This window comes from Gavialis gangeticus, unplaced genomic scaffold, assembly GCF_001723915.1.
Source record: "Gavialis gangeticus isolate Ggan-Ray unplaced genomic scaffold, GavGan_comp1, whole genome shotgun sequence".
Lineage (NCBI taxonomy): Eukaryota > Metazoa > Chordata > Crocodylia > Gavialidae > Gavialis > Gavialis gangeticus.
Genome location: NW_017729025.1, coordinates 153467066 through 153488848, shown reverse-complemented (window position 1 = coordinate 153488848; position 21783 = coordinate 153467066). Strand labels below are relative to the sequence as shown.

General features: G+C 46.5%; 1 protein-coding gene across 1 annotated transcript; it reads left to right on the top strand.

Annotated features, from left to right (window-relative positions):
• The first annotated feature begins 4295 nt into the window (after positions 1-4295).
• LOC109299211 lies at positions 4296-21432 on the top strand. Its single transcript, XM_019519794.1, has 7 exons — positions 4296-4333; positions 6715-6741; positions 9901-10067; positions 12169-12551; positions 13082-13181; positions 13908-14076; positions 17724-21432. The coding sequence occupies exons 3-7, from the start codon at positions 9924-9926 to the stop codon at positions 17846-17848; spliced, it is 921 nt and encodes a 306-aa protein (XP_019375339.1). The 5' UTR covers positions 4296-4333; positions 6715-6741; positions 9901-9923; the 3' UTR covers positions 17849-21432.
• The last annotated feature ends 351 nt before the right edge of the window (positions 21433-21783 follow it).

Genomic DNA, 21783 nt, shown 5'->3' with positions numbered 1-21783 from the left:
AGAAATGCCTGTTCAAAACAGTAAACTAGGCACTGGAGGCATTTATACATGTGCTCTGGGAATGGGGTGGGGGTGGGGCACTTTAATTAAGCATGTCACATGTATCATCATCCCCACTGGAGCACTTTAACTAAAGCTTGTTGAATGAGCTTTAGTTAAAGTGCCCTGCCACCATTTTTCAGCATGGAGCTGTTAATTCACACGATGCTGGAGTCTGCTGGAGCGCAGTAATTACCAGATTAATTGAGTCTGCTCCAATGGGCTGTAATTACAACGTGTTGGAGCAGCCTTGTTGCATATGTATAGGTGCCCTAGAGGGCCAAAATCCTGGTGCTATAGTCCTCAGGGCTTCAGATGTATTTTTCTTTTGGTCTCAGGAGGGATGCACTCTTATGTATGATGGAACAGGCTCTGAAGGCATGTACCCTGTGGAGCTAATGGCTGAGGATTTCCCAAAGAAAATGGTGGTTCTGAAATCCAGGGCCAGGATGCAAGAGATTCACCCATACAACACTTCAGGAGGGGAAAGGATTGAAGCCCTGAGCTCTGTCCCTCTGCAGTTCACCTTAATAGGTAATTGCTCCAGTCCAAAGCATGTGCAATAAGCATTGAACAATCAGCATGGGAAACATCATTCCCAAGGAATTTCCATAACCTACAGGAACCTAAAGCAAAAAAAAAATGCTGTATCTAATTTTCCATTGGCAAGATTCTTAGAGAAACATTGACATTTGTTTGGGAGTAACTAGACAGGGATGATCATGCCTTGAGCAGAAGGTTCTATATTTGGGGTCAGGAAGGAATTTTACCCCGTGGTCAGATTGATATGGACTGTGGGCATTTTTGCCTTCCTCTGTAGTGGGGGCATGGTCCTCTACCTGGGATCTCTTGAGCATATATTGACAGCATTTAACAGAAGCAGGACATTGGGCTGCAGTGGTTCCCCTACTTCACCTGTGGCAGGTTAGGGTGTTAGGCTGTTGTGTTGTGTCAGGGTTGACAGTAGTCTTATGTACAGTGTAGATTATGGATTGTATAGGATGGCTTGGATAGGGATAATCCTGCTTCAGGTATGGGGTTGGAATAGATGGCCTCTGGAGGTTCCTTCCAGCCTGACTGCTCTGACTCCATGATTCTCTATGAGCTTTTGAAGTCCCTTCCAGTCTTATTATTCTATGAGTTTTGACTGGAAAAGCTGTGCATGGAAACAGAACTAATTTTCCTAATGATCGGTTCTATCTTCTTACCTCACAATGTGAGGTCACAGCCTTCTCCTTATGACATTATCACTATTATCAGAGCTGTGGTATGAAATTTTTGTATTTGGCATTTTAACAATTGTCATAATTGGTTATGGTGATGTCATCGCTCTGTGACACTATGTCTGTTACTATAGTATACCATGATGTCACACAGTTTGGCTGTTTCACATTTTTTACAAGAGGGAGAAACTGTATGCAGGGGGGATAAAAACAAACAAAATCAAAAGCTGCCATTTCCCCTACAATATTCTAATGATTCTGAAAGAAAAAACATACTAAATCTGTTACTGAATCTTGGGGGAAATTACTTTGTAAAATATATACAATAGAAGTGATCACATCATTGATAACTTTGGCTAGGAGCTCAGACTTCTAGTCAGCCTAAGGCACTGACCTGTGGCTTTTGGACAACATGTTGTCCATGAGACCCTCTATCTTTGCTCACAGCCACAGGAAACTTTGCTTTCCACAGATACACCTTCAGGTGTACAAGGGAGAACAAAGCATGATGCTGCTCACAGCACACTACTTGCTCAGTATTGTTGCCCATGCACCAGTGAAGGTTGGGAACCACTGACCTCACAGTGATACTCTGCTGTTTACGTTGGATGTATCTGGATGAGATAGCGTGCCTATCAGATGGAGAGGGAGTTGGATGCGACTGCATTGCTTTAGGGCAGGCTTGAAGATTAGAGCTACTGTTCTGTACTGCATCACAGCTGTTCTATTTTTGAGGTCAGGACTGTCCAACTGGTGGTCTGTGGACAGCATGCATCCTGCAAAGGGTGAACCTGTGGTTCGCAGGCTCCCAGTCTGGAAACCGCTCCCCTCACCACTCTCCTGCTGCTGCTATGGCAATCTCCAGGCTCCCCCTTAAACCTCCAGCTTTCTGCTCCTCCCCCTGCCCCTGCCCCTGGGTGTGGAGCAGTTTGCAAGGCCAAGAGAGCCCGTGGCTGGGAGACTTGTGGGGGTGAAGACCTAGGGACCACAAGTAGTGCAGGGGCACCAGTGCAATTCAGTGGAGGGCATCCACTGTGCGATGCAATGTGCCATGAGGGAGAGGTGTGAAGAGGAATCTGAGATCCCCTGACCACTCAGCAGCTGAACAGCCCTCTTTTAGAGTTAGTGGGAAGCATATATGTGTTGGGTGTGAGATGTCAGTGGAGGCAAGGAAATGGCCCCAAGACAGTGTGTGGTTTCTCTTTTACTTTCTAGTGGATAAACCAGTAGAGGACTGTCCCTTTGGGATCAGAAGGCCAATGTTTATCAGCCCAACCCCAGACAATGGGGACAGGATCAATGTGCTGCCGTATGAGGATGTTTCCTTTACAGTGACAAGTGTCAGCGCAGGAGAAAGGTGAGTGTCATGACAAAGGACATGTAGCTCTCACAGCCAAAATGGTAGAGCACTACCAAGCCAAGAAAACACACAGCCAGCCCTTGTTGGCTTCATCACCATTAACAACATGCTTATTAGTGACTTGATCCTGCAAGGCACTAAACATTCTTAACTCTCACTAACTTAGTGGGTGGGCACTCACTGCCTTGTAGAGTCTGCAAACAGTATTAGCAAAACAACTTTAGTGCCTTGCATTCACTGGACTTTACAGTCAACAAGTAACACACATCAAAACACAACTCAGAAGTCCAGTATGGACATAACCCTTCCTGGGATAGACTCTTCAGTTTCCTATGCTGTGGGTAACAGAGGAGTTCAGTCTCTATGACTAACAATACAGTACCTCCCACAGCACTAAACTGACTCTGAAACAGAATGTAACAAAGAACAAGAAAATAAGCATCTTGTTCAGTTACCATCTTGATTTCTGATTTGTAACACCTATACATCGGTACATTTTTGGCTACGATAAAGTGCCATATTCAGTGCCTGATATCCACTCAATAGAGGTGGTTCAGATTGATACCCCAACAGATTCTTCCATATCTGATTATTCTCAATCCAACACATTGGCAACACACTGATTACCTAAACACGTCTTTATCTTCTGAGCACAGACTGACATTTTGCTGTATGTTACAAGGAAAGTACCCAGGAAATGTAGGGTCTCATCCATAGCATAAGAAGTCAACAGGAGTCTGTACACAGACTTCTTGTGGTGCATTGATCAGACTGCTAGGTTTTCATCAGACTTTTCAAGAAGATGCTGCCAGAACCTTCTTTCTCTTGTACTGCATCTATCATGACAGGGATTGAGTTGGTCATAGCATGTCTCCCAAGGGGGATTATGCATCTCACTTGGGCAGGGCTAGGACAACAGATCATCCAGTATTTACTGCAGTGGAAGTGAGTCTCCCACTTTTGTCCATTCTTTTCTGCAGGTGTGTGTTGGGTTCTGCACCTTTAGCCCAAATGCTTTAAAAAAGCGGCGCAAAATCAAATCCTGTTGCACTGATATCAGAAGAGTGAGCCACACCTTTCCCAATGTGTGATCTATAAAACAAGATGGATACGTGTAGTATCTTATAGTCCCACCTTAGTAGTACCCACCAACCAGTGCAGATAGGACTTGCACAGTATTATTCTTGTGCCTACATAGAAAGCATAGAAGCAGTGTCATATTAAGTAGTCCAGCCTGATGGCAGTCAGTGTGGTATCCAAGTCCATTAGCTACCTGGTAGATATACCTTCATTGACATGTGCATCACAGCTCTGGGATCACTTGGGAGTGAAAGTCACAATGTTCCTCAGCACTTCACCCTGCAAATGTCTTGCTTTTCTTTGGCAGGATGGCTGACTTGCAGGTTCTGGGTCCCCATGGACTGCACACGTCACACCTCTGGATGGCAGATGACCTTCACACTGTGTCTGCAAATGTCACCTGGGAAAGCAGGAACGCCAACAGACCACGCCGGATTTCTGTATGCTTTGTGGCCACTACATTGTCAGGGTGAGCAAAGCCAAAGGCCCCCCTGGGCTCTGCTGTTTGCATGACTTTCACTGTAATTTGGGAGACTTAAAGCCTGAGCTGTTCTGTATTGGCACATGACTTATCATTTCTTCTTGGGGTCTAGGTTACAGTCTGAGCTCAGATGCATTTGGATTGTGCACAGTGAGTATCTGGGTACAGCCATTTTCTTCCTTCTCTTTTTTCCCCTTCAGCCTGTGACCTAATTGCTGCCCCCACCTCTCCCATAGGACAGAAGCCCAGGCCAGGGCAGGTTGCACAGGATGCCTACTCTGCTTTTGGCTTGCTGAGGCCTGAGCAAAATCAATTCCTGAAATGCTGATTTACGGTCAGCATGGTGCCATGCTGCCCTGATAGGAGCTTCCTACCTAGGTCTTTGCATCAGTCTCATCTCCTCTTGTCTCTGTAGCAGTCTGATTGATAAGAGGATTAATGTCACATTCCCTTCCAGGTAACATGTGAGCTCATTTCCCTGCTGTCTTCACCAGCTATGTCAGTGGTTCATAATTTTGTTAGACTCAAGGTACCCCGTAGAAAATGCCAGCTGAGTTTTCACTCATTTTTTGACTACAGAAAAATAATAGATGAATTTGTCTGTTGCAAGGAACTTGGACCATAAAAGGGCAGAAATTTTGTAATGCAATGGATTCCTGTTTGAAATCTCTGTGTTTCTCTTGTGAATCATGTTTGCACACCAACGGTGCTAACACTGGCATCCTGTGGCACTGTTAAAGGCTATCAAGGCACTCCAAAATGCCACAACACCCTTGCTGAGAATCATGGACTTAGGTGCTGGTTTCAGATCTGCAGGTTGCTGCAGTCATAGAATGAAGAACTTGGCAAACTCCTGTCCTCTTGAGTATTGTGCAGGCATGCAGAGTTATAAGTGAGCAGCTTGCTCTAATATGGGAGGCTGGAGCTGGCAACAAAGCAGGACTAGCCCCAGGTTTTGCGCATAGTAGAATTTGCATGCCTAGGGCATCTGTAGAAGGGGGAGGCTTCAGCTGCAAAACTAGGTAAATTGAGTCTGGGTGCTTGTTGTTAAAGGGAAGACAGGCAGGATAACTTTGGCATGGGGTGAGGGGTGCTGTCTGTGTAGCTAGGCAGGTGTCATTGGCCATAGACAGACATGCATTTGTCACACTACAAGTGCTGCAGCATTTTGAAGCACTACAAAAATGTAGCAATACAAGGCATAAATAAACATGCAGAGGCTTTTACCTGTAGTGCCACAGAGTCCCTGTGAAGACATTCAGGGTGCCTATACGTGTGCAGAGAGGCTGTTCCAATGTGTTTTTATTACGATGCATTGGAGCAGACTTGATTAATCGAGTTTGCTGGAGCGTGGTAATTACCGCACTCCAGCAGATTCCAGCGTCACGTGTATCAGTATTCCCGTGCTGAAAAATGGCGACAGGGATACATTAACTAAAGCTTCTTTGACGAACTTTAAGTTAAAGTGCTCCATCACCGTTTTTCAGTGCAGGGACACTGATACACATGACACTTTCAGGTGCTTTAATTAAAGGCCCCTCCCCCTGCCTCCCAGAGCACATCTGTAAACACACTCAGTGGCATGTTCTATAGCCAGAGAGTGACTGTGGGTTGCTTGGCCCTGTGGCTTTATTCTTCCATCAGACAGAGGAAGGAAGCTGGTCAGTGAGCCTGTTCACTGACAGCCTGCCACCCCCTGTGGGGCATGGCCAGCAGAGCTGCAGCCTCCCCACAATTGGGCTGTCACTGTCAGACCACAACTGGGCTCGCTCACCCAGCAAGCAGAGCTGCAGCCTAGTTCCAGCCAGGCTTCAGTTCATTTCGCTGTGGGCAAGCTCAGTTCCATTCCTCTGCTTGCTGACAGCCTAGTCCTTGGTGGAAAGAGGTAGAGGCGGGGAGGAGAAAGCAGGCAGGTTGCCCTGCCCTGCCCTGCCCTGGGGCTGCACTTAGTGACTGTCATTGAATCATAAAATATTAAGGCTGGAAGGGATCTCAGGAAGTCTACCCTTGCAGCAGGATGCTGGGGGACAGAGAGGCCCCTCTGTAGTGCTACATGGCACTGGACAGATGCTACATGTGGTGGGACGGAAGGTAGTACTAGAGGTGTTCCTGCTTCACCCAGGGACAGTTCTGTAGCACTGCAGGGGGTGTGCACAACTACCCCCCAACTTCTGTAGTGCTAAAATGACTTATATAGCACTGCAAATATGATGTTTGTCCACAGCCACTGTGAGGACTCGGAAAGGCAAAATGTTGAGATGATGTTGGTTCAGGTCTGAGGCGGGCATAGGTTCAGGTCTGAGGTGGGCATAAGGGGAGCAGAGGCAGAAGACTTTTTGACTAATCAGGCAACTGTCCTTCTCTCTTGCTCCTATGACTGGAACATAGTGCAGAGCACTTGCAGCCTCTGGCTGAGGCCAACTGTCTGTAGCCTCTCAGTGTACCTCTAACAAGGGCTGTCAGTAAATGTGTACTACATCCTATTGTAAAATAGGGAGGTAAAACACTTTTTTTTTTACTTTCTCTTGCAGAATCTGCTGCTTCTCCATTGGGCACAGGTAAACAGCAATGTCACGTGATATGCTGAGAATTAACTGTTAATAGAGGGGAGTTTGCTTATAGGCTCTGCATGCTTGGCTTCTGCACCTCATCCTTGATTGCTCAACTATGCCACTGGCTGAGTATACAGACAGAGGTTTAAGTGGAACATCACCACCCCGTGGGAAAGCTGCAAAATCTCAGGTCATCTGTTCATATGGATTCTCCAGCTCAAATAGTTTCATAGTTTCATAGTTTCTAGGGTTGGAAGGGACCTGAGCAGATCATCTAGTCCGACCCCCTGCCATGGCAGGAAGAGCACTGGGGTCAAATGACCCCAGCAAGGTGGTCATCCAACCTCCTCTTAAAAACCCCCAGGGTGGGAGCCTGCACCACCTCACTTGGAAGCTGGTTCCAGACCCTAGCCGCCCTGACCGTGAAGTAGCGCCTCCTGATGTCCAACTTAAACCTTCCCTCCGCCAACTTGGGACCATTGTTCCTGGTCACTCCTTGCGGCGCTCGGGGGAACAGGGACTCCCCCAGCGCCTGCTGATCCCCCCTAACCAGTTTATAACAGGCCACAAGATCCCCCCTCAGCCTTCTCTTTTGAAGGCTGAACAGGTTCAGGTCCCGCAACCTTTCCTCATAGGACCTACCCTGCTGTCCCTTGATCATACGAGTGGCCCTCCTCTGGACCCTCTCGATGCTGTCCACATCCCTCTTAAAGTGCGGCGCCCAGAACTGGACGCAGTACTCCAGCTGCGGCCTGACCAGTGCCGCATAGAGGGGGAGGATCACCTCCTTGGACCTGCTCGAGATGCATCTGTGGATGCACGACAAGGTGCAGTTGGCCTTCCTAGCCGCCTCCCCACATTGCCAACTCATGTTCATCTTGGAGTCAATAATGACTCCCAGATCCTTTTCCACCTCCGTGCTGACAAGAGGGGAGTTCCCCAGCCTGTATGTATGGTGCCGATTGTTCCTCCCCAGGTGCATCACCTTACACTTGTCCGTGTTAAACCCCATCCTGTTCTCCTCCGCCCATCCTTGTAACCTATCTAGGTCTAACTGTAGCCTGTTGCTCCCCTCAATAGAGCCACTACTATTTTTATTTCAAATAGAACCATTTGTATTGCTATTTCTGACTATACAGTTAGTCCAGCAAAAGATACCACCAAGCAATTCTGCTTCTCACACATTCCCTGGGCTGCCACAGCTCCAACACCAACACAACACCATTTAAACCAAACTCAAGAGCTGTCTCAGCAGTCTCTCCTGTTTGCACAATATCTCAGATTCCACTCCCACCTGAGCTAATGAGCGAAGTTGCAAGAAACTTCCCCATCCTCTTGCAGCCCTGGGCATTATCGGTGAAGGAGCAGAGTGGCCCCTACAGGTTGGTGTTGTCAGCATCACTAGGCTTCCTCTCCACGGGCCACTTGCCGCTCAGAGAAGTGAAGGGTGATATGGCAAATGGCACTAAGTTAGAGCGGCCATTGGCCCAGCTTGGTAATATCTACCATATCTTCTGGGGTGTTGGTTTTCTTGCATACAACACACCCCAGAATAAGATACACATCTTGTTTTTGACAGAATAAATGAAAAAATAGGTCTTTCATTGAAAATACTGCTAAGTAGTAGTAAGCAGCTACAGAGCTCAGCATGCTTTGTGCTGCTCCCTGTGGAGCAGGTGTAGTGCTACTTCTGCTTTCTCCCAGCAGAGGCTTGTCCTGCAGAAACTGCCGTTACCGTATTCTGGTATCCAGGTTATAGGTTACTGTTATCTCTCACTTATAACGTGTACCTCAATTTCCAGCAGCTGATAAAAGGTGCATGTTGAATGTGAAAAAAAATCCAATATTTTGAGTTTAGATGCTTAACTAGCTCATCTACCTACCTACCTACCAAGTAGGACATCCCAAACTTCTGAACACATTCATACAGCAGCTGTTTAAAAAAATAAAAATAGGTAAGGAGATATTTTCGTCTTTCCTGCCAATGTGGGTTGGTCCAAGGTTCAGCAGATAGTCAGTCCCTAATAACAACGCGCCAGTGGTAAGCAAAGAAAGAGGGACACCAGCTTAGAGTACAGGAGAAGGAACTGGATCTTATATTTCACCAATGTTTCTATTTGTTCTGAAGTATTAATTTATTATTATGCTGCTTTTCTCAAAAAGGCTCAGGACAGCTTACAATAAAAAACAAAGAAATGGGAACAGAATAAAGTACTAAAATAAGTACAGCAAAACAACCCCCAAACCCTTGAAATTCAAAAGCAATACTCCCCACCCCCTCACACTCCCCTGAGTGAGGAGAGCATCCTCCCCTGCCCATCTCAACAACACTTCCCAACCCACATTCAATACCTCTGTAAAGGAAAACAGCAATTTCCCCTTCTACATCTTCCCTCCCATCCCTACCTATTCCAACTCTCCTGCCCCGCACATAAGGAAATGCCCCTACGCATTATTGTCCCTCCAAAGCCAGGCCCCACAAAGGGAGGCTGTGACCATCCCTAAAACCCATCTGTTATCTGATTCCCCACAAGGAAATACATTATTCAGAAAAAAAAGCAAAACGCTTTCCCCGTCGCTGTCCTGGATGAACAGCAATGCCAATGGATCCCTTGAGTGGTGCCCTTCAGCATCACTCCCCCCATACATAGCCTAGTCCCTTTTAAAGCCCACAGGCTGGGTAGACCCCTTTCCTTTCCAGCTCAGCTGGCCATGCACTTAGCTTCCTGGCCCTTCCCCCTGCTCTAGGTTTAGCCCTCATAGTGTAGGGGCAATGATGTTAGTAGCTGACCCTGCCAAGCTGGGGCTGCTGCAATCCATGTAGGGTCTAGAGATTCAGTTGGCCATATTCTGGGCTGATGGAAACCAATCTGGTTCCATCAGCTGCAGTACAGCTATACTGGTAGTAGCAGCTGAAAATGTGGCTGACGGCATCTTCTGAAGAACAGCTGAGAAAGAGAGAACGAGAGAGAGAGAAACTTCAGTGTCACCCACGATTCTCAACTGCATATGGCATGTTCACTGGAGCTTTTTGATTGCGAATGTGTGTGATTGACAGCAGAAGGACATACCTGGGAAAGGCTCTGCCTGCTCTCCTTTTTCAACAGTGGACCTTCTTCCTTTTGAAAGCTGTTTCTCTCCTTGTCTGGCACCTCCTTTTCATAGTTCTGCTGTGTCTCGAGGATCGAATGCAGCTCTCTGTTCCCCGATCTAGTTTAGGAGATGTGCAAGAAAGCGATCTGCAGAGGAGTAACCCTGAGTGCCTGGTCAGCAGCAACAGCACGCACCTTCTGGTAGAGATCCCACTCATTGGGGGTGGAACCAGGGAACAGGTACTCTTGGAGCGTTTGTGATGGCCTGTCGTTCTTACTCACTGTGCAGTGGCAGCCCATGGGGGGAGAAGGGGACTGGACAATCTAGCTTTAGTCCAGGGGCGCACAGAATCGGTTTTACTAGATTTGTAACAATCTGTGGTTGTGCTGTAGCTGGAACACCAGGCATGAACATAAACATTACTACTACTGAGTAATTCACCTCAGATTTCACTCCATAGTGCATTTACATCAGGGGTGGCCGATAAACTTATAGGTGGCCATCATATCACCCCTGAGCCTGCGCTTTTCCAGGCTAAAGAGCCCCATGGCTCTCAGCCTGTCGTCGTAAGATCTGTTTTCCTGACCTCTGATCATGCGCATGGCTTGTCTCTGGACTCTCTCAAGCTTCTCCACATCCTTTTTGAATTGTAGGACCCAAAACTGGACGCAGTACTCCAGCTGCGGCCTCACCAAGGCCGAGTACAAGGGGAGAAGGACGTCCTGGGTGAGCTGTTGAGGGCTGGGGAGATGCCAATTGATCCTATCTGTCCTGCTAGCCACTGCCAGGAGCCTGAGGAGGGAAGACTGCACTCTACACTGCTCTGCAGTCAGGGCTGCACCCAGGACTGTCAGCGCACAGACTCCTCTGCCCCCCTCCACATGCATCCCTCCCCTCTGCCCAGCTTCCTGTTAGCACTGTGTGGTCCTGGCACTGTGACCACCAGCAGACGGGCCCACATGGGACAGGGTGCAATCCAGTGCACCGAGTAGTTGTCCCATCCATCCACTCACCATAAGCCTCTGCTGCCATGCTGAACCAGGAAAGTCAGGGTGGTTGCCCCAGGCCTCCTAACAGCACCATGGCAGCGGCGGCTTATTGTTGTGGGCAGGATGGCTACTCAGTGCACTGCACTGCATCCTGTCCCATGCGGGCCTGGCTGCAGGTGGCCACAGTGCCATGATTGTGTAGCCAAAGCACCAACAAGAAGCTGGGTAGGGGAGCAGAGGAATCTGCATGCTGTACAGCCCAGCCTGGTCCTGGCTGTTGAAGAGCAGAGTAGCATGGGGTGCAGTTCTCCCTCCCCAGGCTCCCAGTAGGCTGGATAAGATCAATTGGCAGACTGTATACAGCCCATGGGCTGTATTTTGCTCACCCCTGATTTATACCATAGTAAGATACACAAACTTTCCCAAACAGGCTGCCTTCAATAGACACTATTACCGTGCCTGGCCAGTAGGTGGCAGGGAGCCAATGTGCATTCCTGCCACAGGATAACATTGATTAAGGCAGTGGTTTTCAACCTTTTTTCATTTGTGGATCCCCTAAAAATTTTTGCATGGAGGTGTGGACCCCTTTAAATTGTAGGTGTGGGTATTCCTATAATTTGATTGATCACAGTCACCTTTTGCAGACCCCTTAAACAGCCTATGAACCCCCAGGGGTCATGGACTACAGGGAGTACACACAAGACTGGCACATTGATGTAACTTAGGATAACTTTACCCTAGGGTGTAGTGATTTATTGTAAGGCTGTGAACTGTGCATCCATTCACTTCTACTCCAAAGTTAAATGGCTCTGGTGTAAAAGTGGAGTGGTGCACCCACTGTCCCTAATCAAGCCAGTAGGCACTGAAAAGGAAGAGAAAGCAAATCCAACAATCTGATCTATTTTTATGTAGCAGCAGTACCCAGAGCCCCACTGCTGAAAGCAGGCTTGTGCAAGGTGCTGTACACACATACTGTGAGGGACATTCCCGGCCCTGCATAGTTTTCAGATCTACAGGGGTCGAGCCAAGTAAAGGCTGAATTAAACCAAGTACCGACATCTCCACTAAGCTAGACCACTGAGAGGCTAAGTGACTTCCCCAAGGTCACATTGGAAGCTGGTGTTAGAGCCAAAGCTGTCACATATTCTGTGTCCCAGACCACCGCTTAAGCTAGACATCCCATCCCACCTCTCAGGCTTGCTTCCCTACACACAGGGAATACACGGTGGAGGGCATTAGGTATTTTCTGCAGAAAACCTTCCTGTATCAGAGGTGTGTGCTCCTTATTGTTTGAAACACTCATTTTTGATGCCTATTACTTTGACCCTTCTGCCTCTTCTCCTGCCTACAGGGAAACCCGTCTTTCTTCACCTTCACCAATAGAATAGTTAGTCAGCACAGAGGAGTGTCAGCACCTGCATTTAAGAAAACCCTTGCCATCCCAGTGAGCTGCAAATACCAACAGGAGGAGAGTGGCAGCACCTACTGCCCCTTTGCAAGCCCGGCAGATCAAGGATTTGGCAATGTCAGCTTTGACATTAGGTTCAGCAGAAAGACCTCAGATGGGATGAGACTGCTGGAGCGGGGGGCTTCTATTAATTCCAGTGTCAATGACCAGTTATTTATCAGCGTGTCAGCTAAGAGTGACCTGGCTGATGCCCACTTGATTGTGCAGTCCTGTCAGGTGCTGGGCAACCAGGACTCTTCCAGTGGCTTCTTCATCATACAACAAGGGTAAGAGCCTTTTGCCTCCAGATCACATCAAATCTAGTCTTGCTTAAGTGCCTGAGTCTCCATGACCCTTTCACAGCCATCCAGTGAAAAGAACTGGTGGTTTCTGTTCCGGTCCATCTGTAGCCCCCAAAACTACCCTTACCCATCAGGCCCATTAGACAAATCCAGAACCAAAAGGACCACAGACTGAACTGCCCCTATCAGCCTAAAATTGACTCTACTATGAAAAAGGCTGACCTCCCACTGGTTGAAGGGTTTTGTCAGAGCAGCAGAGATGGGACCAGAGGCTATACCCTGCTGACACACATCACTGAGACTATCCTCACAGGCCAGCAGGGTAGAGGAGGGCAGTCCCAAGGTACTGGCACTGCAACTAGTGTGTAACTCCCCTGAAAAACACTCCTTCCAGTGAAGAATGGGAGCCTGGGTGTTTAGTGGTAACCACTGCATAAGCATATACAAATATGAAAGAAAGTAAGTTAATGGCCTGGAGATAGCAACATTGCTGACAGGCATTTTTCCTCTTTCAGTTGCTTGAATTACAAGGCAGCCAAAGAAGTGAGTTTGGAAGACTCCAAGGACAAGGTTTACAGCCTCAGGCTTGCCTCCATAGCAGACGTGGTTCCTGAGGTGCTTCATTGCTTTGCTACACCTTCTATCTCAGTGAAGCCACATTTTGGCACATGTGAGAGACCTCTGAGAGTTAAGTGTGTTCCACTTGCTCTCTCTGTTCTCCCCCACACCCAGATGAACACATCAGAAAACACAGAAACACCTCCTCCTATCCATCTCCTACCCCTAAAAACAAATATTTCCCTCCCTGAAAAAGCACATGTATGTGCCTCTTCTTGCATATGCAGAGTGCTTGACAGACACTTATCCATGCATACAGTAGCACCATGGATGTTCTCAGCATGCTTCTGAGCAGTGTGTTGCCTGGCTCCTGCCTTCTTCCTTCTGCAAAATGTGCTAGACATGAAAGAGAAACCATCTTCTGTCTCCTGAAAATTCAGTGCAAGCAGCCCCTCCAACCCTGTACATGCTCAGAAAAACACAAGCAAAGACAACTTCACTAGTGAAGCCAGCTCAAAAGAAAACAGCCTGTATTTGCATTAAAGTTCTCTCTTGTTTTCCATCATGAAAGCCCAAATTCAAAAGTAGGTAGCAGAGAGAAAGGCAGATGGCCAATCCACAGAGGGCTATCCACAGTGGCCAATCCATTGAAAGGGAAAATTTTTGCCACAGGGGCACAAATAATCCAAAATCCCAAGCAGCAATGTAGGAGGAAGGTTGATAAAACACTGAGTCAGTGCTAGGAATTACAACTTAACCAAGATCTGCTGTCCTTGTTTCTAGGTGTTTGTAACTTGTGATGTGAAGCTGTGCTGCAGCCCAAGCAAATTCAGGCTATGTCCTTCAGGGTGCAAGTCCTTTAAAAGCCACAATGCCCTGAGGAACATGCTGGAGACAAAGATCTATCGGATCAGTGCTGGGCCCATCCGGATCAGCAAGAGCCCCTCCAGTGGTAAGAAGTTATTAAACTCCTGGTGCGTTTGACCCAGTCTACAAGAGGGAAGGCTGGAAGCAGGCTGGTATATTATCCCAATGGAACAAGGTTTTGCCATAGAGAGCACAAGCAGCAGCTTGCTTTAGGTTTTGATATCCCTGCCACTTATAAGGGTAAACTCTAAGCCACAAGATACACCATAACGGGGAGCCAGTGAAGGATGCACAGTCCCTGGAAATCAGATTGAGGTTGCCAGTTGTCAAATATTAGGTAGTCCTAATGTTAATAAAAAGTGAGATTGGACAGTCCTGATTTTTATAGATTGGAGAGTCTGGTCAAGAGATCCCTAACTATCCTTGCCCCTCCCTTTTCTTTTTTTTGAGCCATTGGGTACTTGTGATTTGACATTACCATACTGCTTCAATGTTATGTAATTGAAAGATGTGAAAGAACTGGGTTTGTTTCATTTAAAAGAGACTGAAGGGTGACACACAATAAGTCTTCAAGTGAAGTTACTGCAGAGGAAGGTTATAGACTGTTCTCCATGTCCCCTCTGGGGTAGGACAAGAAATAATGGGCTGAAACTGCAACAGGAAGGTTCTGGCTGGACATTCAGGAAAACTTTCTAACCGTGAAGAGAATTAGACACTGGAATAGAATAACTATGGAGGGTGTGAGAATCTCCATAACTGGAGATGTTTAAGAGCGGATTAGACAAATATTTATCAGGTCAGTTTAGAAATGGTTTAAGAACAATCTAATCCTGTTTGGGGTGGGAGGATGGATTGTGGGGGCCCTTCTAGCCTCTTTTCTATGATTTTGTGAAACCCAGTTCCTCGATGAGCAGTCTGCAATGCTGAAAGTTAGAATAGGCACAGGATATTTTTTTGTCATGTTGCACTTCTGACTCCAAGCTGGTAGGGAGAGTAGTACCAGACACTTCCCACATGCCTGTTAGTCATCTTATCTGACAAAAGGCTTCAACAAGCCACAGTAAACTGTAATTGCTTTGCTTGCTGCTGGTTTAAAAAAACCCTCACAATGGAGTATCTGGTCCTCAAGATGGTGCGTACATCAGGGAAGGCTTCTGGATCAGGTCTGAGTAATTTTGATTAGTCTGAGATGACCTTTGTAATTCACAGGAGCCGCAGAGGGATGCAGCAGCCAACTATTACTTTAATGTATTGGTGAGGCCTGACAACAGTGCTATGGCGTAAGGTTTGGGTTAGAGGAGAAACAATCCAGCCACTGAAGCAAAGAACCGCATGACAGAACTACAGCAGAGCTCCAGGCCAGAAAGGGAGATGGCAATGCTTACCGTATGCCATTAACACCAAAGAATCATAAATTGCTGCATTAATTTCCTTTCTCTTTAGATTCCACATTAGAATCCTCTAGGTAAAAAACTTCATCTCTTTAAGCTTATGCAGATGTTAATATCAGACAAATAAAAATGTAACCATTCTGCTAGGTACTGTCAGCAGCAACAAGAGTGGGTTTCTAACATGTAGGGCTTCTTTTTAAACTTCACCATCTACCAAGGGCACCTGAAAAAGCAATGCTTCCCCTCTTGTAGGCACTGATCTTATATCAAGGCATTCCTTGCCTTATTTAAGGGGGAAAGAACCACAGCATTAACAATGGAAAATACAGAGAAAAAAAGAAGAATCAACCCTGTGTTTCTACTGGGGTGTCAAACATATGGCTTGTGGAGCCCTATGATCTGGCCTGTAGGTCTCAGACTGGCCCTGTATGTAGTGCATAGAGCTGGTCTGGTGCACAGGCTGGATCCAGCCCTGCAGGCACTGCACACAATGCCGGGGGCCTGTCTGGGGCATGCGTTGGAGGCAGTGCTGGCTCTGGGGCCAGTCCAGACTGGGCCCCATGCTATCCGTGCACGCTGGAGCCAGCGTGCTGGATTAGTCTGGCCAGGCACTGCACCCAGTGCACGCCCCACACCGGTCCTCCACACCACGTGTAGCTCATGCAGCCAGTCCAGCCCCATGAAGCACATGCTAGACCTGCAGCTCCCTACCAGACTGGCTCTGTGTGCTGGCTCCAGCACACACAGTCATTCTGATGCCTGATTAAGACAGGCCCCAGAGCCAATACACAGGGCCAGTCTGGCACAGGTGCCGCATGCAGCCTACATACTTCATCCTGGCTCCTCTGTGCTGTGTGCAGAGCCTGTGGTGCTGGGTCCAGCCTGCATGCTGCATGTGGTGCAAATCCTGGAGCAGGGCTGACATATTGCATGTGGCATGCAGAGCTGGATCAGCAACATGCATTGCATGCATAATCCTGGATCAGCCCTGCATGCTTGGCTCTAGTGTGGTCCCAATCCATCCCACACAGCTGGGTGCGTTTGACACCTGTGATTGGTATAAATAGCAGGCCCAGCATCTCCCCTAACACGATCTCAGGAACCAGCCCTTTACTCCATTTCTTCCCATTGAATGTCCAGTGGATAACTGTCCTGTTGACATTGAGCTTCTGTTGGGACACCCCACTCACAATTTGTTGGTCACCATGCAGTCCCAGAATCTGCAATTCCATCTCTAGTCGCTGGGGGGAGGTGCTGTCAAAAGCAATGTCTCATTGCCACCTTGAGCTGCAGTGCTGCCTCTGTGCTCATAATTTCATTATGATGCCAACCCTAGCCACAATGCTATCTCCATGCTGCTCCCTCCTGCCACACTGTTCAGCACTGTTTTCGTGCCAATCCACTCCCAGTAGTCCAAATCCCATCTCTGTGCTGCCACCTGTGGCTACAATGCTGTCCCTGCCCAATTGTCTCCTACAATGCAGCCGCCTCCAAGCATAACACTACATCCCTACCTCCACTCCTCACTTGATGCTGGGTAGAAGCATGTCATTCCATCTACATTGTTTCTACCAGATGTGGATGCTAAACCTCTATCATTTTGCCCCATTACAGTAATTGACAGCATGCCATTACAGCATGGAGGGGAATCAATATCATATAGGACCTCTGAGCGGAGCCCATGTAAAATCCCTTTGTACTTCCTCTTTCACATATCCCAGCCTCACAATCCAAAGGTATGTGACAGAGGTTTCATCTATAAACCCTCATACAGTGCATAGTGAGGTCTGCTGCCCTTCCATCGTACAATAAGAGTAAAGGTTCCAGAGACCACTACTGCCAAAACAGAAAAAAATTTCACCCAAAACGAAATAAATGTCCTCACTGGCAGAACAGGGGTAATGCATGCGGATGTCCTCTGTTCAGGGTGACTGACTTCATTAGTACATAGCATAACAATAGAGAGCTCCTTCGATGAGCTTGGAACTTCAGCGTGCAAACAGTACTTTTTAGGTTTCCTTTTAAGAGGCATGGAGGGCATCTTTTGGCAAACCAAAAAAAAGCAAAGATATGTAACTTCTGCCGAGAAAAAGAAGAACCTATTGTTAAAAAAAAAACAGAGACAAATGCAGGTACTCTTAGCTCAAGCCGGTGATACTGGTGCCTTGCTTTCATGAACACCAAAATTAAGCCAGTGACTAGCACTTGCTTGTGTGTTTAAAAGAGGTTTGGAGCATTTTCCATGGGGCAACTCCTCCAACAACTTCTAACACTTGAAATCTCCAATAGTTTTCCTCCACGAGACTTTAATATATTCTGCCCCTCTATCCTCTCCCTGCAGGTACCAACTACACTGCCTTGGTGGTGGGCATTGTGCTGGGATGCACAGTGATGTGTGTTGTCTTCCTGCTGGTGAAGAAGTCATTTGTGGGAGTGCCACACAGGAACGTGTCCTTAAGAACATAGGACCATTGCTGCAAGGGGCCTCAAAGGAATTAGGAAATTTGAGAAGACACCTTTGCCCTTTCCTCATTCAGATTCACCACTGTAAACATCTCAGCTGCAAGTAAATTGTGAAAAGCTTCACGATTCCCAATACAGAACAGAGAACAAAATAAAAACCCTCTTTTGTAGAAGCCATCCTGCATACAGAGCTGGAAGCACAGCCTCTGCTCTTGGTAACTAGCAGTGGTGGTTCAGTGGGTAGTAAGGGCTTGCCCACTTTATGGCTTTGGTAGGCTAAATTCATTGCCAACATGCACCAGGGACTCCACCCACCCTCCAAAGTTGCTACTCTCACAACCCTCTTTATTTCAGTGATTGCCTGTAATTCTCCCACCCCACACATCTCTCTTCATGCCAGTACCTGTGTGCCCTCTTTTCCATCAGACTAAATCCCTTTCCCCCTACATCAAGGTACGACAGGAGGCCTGTGTTCACTCCCTTCCTTTATTCAGTGTTGAGATGTTCAACTCAAATGGACAGAAAAGAGATGAGCATTTCTATGCTAGGTGTTAATGCCTTCTTTCATCAATCTTTTTTTTTTTTTTGCTCAAAAGGCAATCACACAAGTGACTAAAGCAGTCTGATGGCAAGTGCTCTATACGCTCCATATTTCCCTCCAATTCCCACACCCCAGTCATTAAGGTTCTGTTCATTAACCCCTTCAACAGTCCCTGACACTACAGAACCACACACAATGTTTAAAAATTACTACACTGTATTTCAACAAATACCATCAAATTGTCTGAGCTAGAAGGTACTGCACACAAGGCAGCACTCCCAGGTTCTTGTAAATCAATCCCAAGAGTTGAAGATGTCTGTCCCTCCAAGCAGGCAGACACACATCTTGTTCTAGGAAGTAACTTCTCCTGAACTTAAAAAAAAAAAAAAAAAACACTGCTGAAGATTGCAAAAAGAGCACAATATTGGAATTTGTGGGATTCCATAGGATTTTTAAATGCTTTGGAAATTCAGGTGCTGGGCCGTTTGCTTGGGGCAGGAGTTCTAACTTATGTATGCACCATGGTGGGGAATACGAAGATCACAATCAAGCGACACAAGAGTGGTTTATGTTCTGGAATCCCTGTGGACATTGGCTAAAAATAAAGTGAAAACCCTAACACTTCAGTTCCAGCTCTGGTCTGTCAATGACTTGTCTTTAGTAAGGCATTAGCTCACCTTTGAGTTACTTTACTTGATAGCAGTCACAATTTGGTACAGTTGGATTGACAAATCATAAATTGTGCTAACTCAAGCAGTAATGTGTAGTCCCTTTCCCACCTCATTACTAGTTTGAGCTTCTAGTCATGTCCTCTGATGAGCCAGCTCAAATTCAAAATGTCAAACTTGACCTAGAGATGGGTGTTGGGTCAGGAGCACTTAAATTACACCAGAATCTAACACTACAGTAAAGACAAGCACTTAAAATTAATGATTTGCTTGAATTACTGATGCTCATGTAAATGACTGGGTCTCCAAAAAGTGTCCAGTGTTCACCAGCAGGCTGTAAAGCACTTTTTGATGGGCAAGACAGCCAACTATTTTGAGTAGGCAGTAGAAACAAGATCTATGAATTTTAAAGACATTCTCATCATTTCAGCTCTTCATTATGCACACCACTTTGAGAACCAATAGTGCTATCAATATTCAGGGCAATGTAAACCTATCCAAATGCCTAAGAGGGGCTAAGTTAAAAAGCTATCCTTCTGAACTGCTGGATTCTGCATGAAGAGAAATAAGTTGATGCCCTCTCATTTTGGGATGAACCTAGAGAGGCTAGCTCTCAATATTTATTTCTCCTTCCTACTCAAGCTTGTAAAAGCCTGCCTTTTGAAAAGTGAGAATACACCTAAAAGCTGTGTTCACCCTGGATTAGGCATAGGAGCTGCCTATCATAATGACTGGTACTGTCTTTCTGTTTCCACGTGCTCTTCCATCAACAGATGCTGTTGCCCTGAAGTTAGACTATGAGCTCTTTGTAGTGGAAACCCCTCCATTTTGCTCCGTCAGTCCAGTGCCAAGAGCAAAAGGGTCCTAGACAGATGACTCTGGCCCCCAAGGTAGTTTGCTATTGCAGTACCATTTCTCTCTCAACCTGAGGTAAAAACCTGGCAGACATTTTTTGGTAGTGAATACAAGACCTCATACCTCAACAACGCCTGGCATTATGGTGTCATCTCTTTTGTCATAATCTAGTGCAGAGTGGCCAACCTGCAGCATCTGTACTAGAAGTGACTGAACAGCCTGTGTGGCACAACAGCAGGTAGGGGAGCAGACAGACAGCACAGCAGCAGATGGGGCAGGTAGCACAAGGCAGAGCAACAGATCAGACATATGAAGGGGATCAGAGTGCCAATCTGGTAGGGTACAGGACTAGTGCATGACACCACACCCAGTTAGTAAGATCATCTTCCTACCACCTCCTACATCAGCAGACCCCCCTTCACAGTGTCCCATCCTGTCATTCTCCATTTACTTTATCAAATTCCAAGGCTCTTTAATTAAGGCCTTCACCTGCCTTTTCCTACTTAGCCACCTTTACTTCTAACTGCACAGCGCTCTGCTCTGCTCTGCCAGCCTTGCAACACTGCCTCTCCTGGCTCCATCCTGTACAAACTCTTAGCTAGCCTCTAAGGGTACACCTCTCCCCTCACTGAAATCCCCCCTTCAAACTGCCTCTTTAGTAAGCTATTTAAAATAAATTAGCTAAAAAAGCTCACGTAGAAAGACCAGACAGGAAGACTGCTCTAAAGAGTATAACCCACAACTTGCCCAAATAAGAGGATTTGGGCATTTGGCTCCCTCAGTGTCTGAAGCCAATTCTAGACAGATTTTGTACTGATTTAATTATTTTGGTTAGAGTGCCCTGCTCCAACACTCTAGCCATATATAACAGGAGTCATATCAAGACTCAGGTATATCAGTATAAAAGTGCCTTGTAACAGAATAGATATTTCTGGATGGGAAAGATAAGCTATACTTATATTAACACTTCTGAAGGGTCATCATCACTGTGCTTAGGAGATGGGGAGCACTGTAAAACTAATCAGCAGCAGTATCATTATGCAGTAGCCTTGTGTGCAGACTAGACTTTTATCAGTTCTGAAGCTGGAGCTTTTACAATGCCTCCATGCTACCAACTTCCAAAGCAGAAGGCCACTAAAAGTTAACTCATTCCCACGATCCAGAAATGTACTTCCTCTATGGCAATGCAACAATGACCTAGCTACACACATAAATTGTAATCACTGCTGTATATTTACTGGATGCATTTAATGTCTGTAGCAGCCTGAGTGCTCCACTTACGTTCAGAATTCTGAAGTCATTTGACAGCTGAACGTACACCAGATCCAGTGAAGCAATCACACACTTGGGGAAGATTTCCTTTTCACTGCACAAAGGGCTGATTAAAAAGTTAAACAGTGTTTCAACTGACGCTGCAGTGGAATCATAACATGTGTTCAGAGGAGATGCTGTCCTGCACAAAGAGTTGCTCTGTCCACAGAGTTGCCACAATGTCTGCCACTATTTATAGGTCATCATAAAACGAAAAAAACTTGCATGTAAAAAAAACTCTGTAAGTAAGAAAAAGAGCAAAGAAACCCAGAGCAAGTTTTAACTAAGCATCTTCCTCTTGCCTTGACAAAGCTCAAGGGCAAGAGCATGACCCATTCATAAGGATCAAGAAAAAAAAATGTAGGAACTTAAGGTTAAGCCAAGAACAAGGAGTTGGAGAGCTCTGGTCCTGAGGTCCCTTCCTGCCCCATCTTGCTATAAGGTAACACTGGATTTGTTTCTCAAAGAAATAACGCTAAAATTGTTTCATGACGATGTGCAGTGATGAGTAAGAATGCACTTGCTATTTATGATGTGTAGGGTAAATTTAATAACTAGGGGTA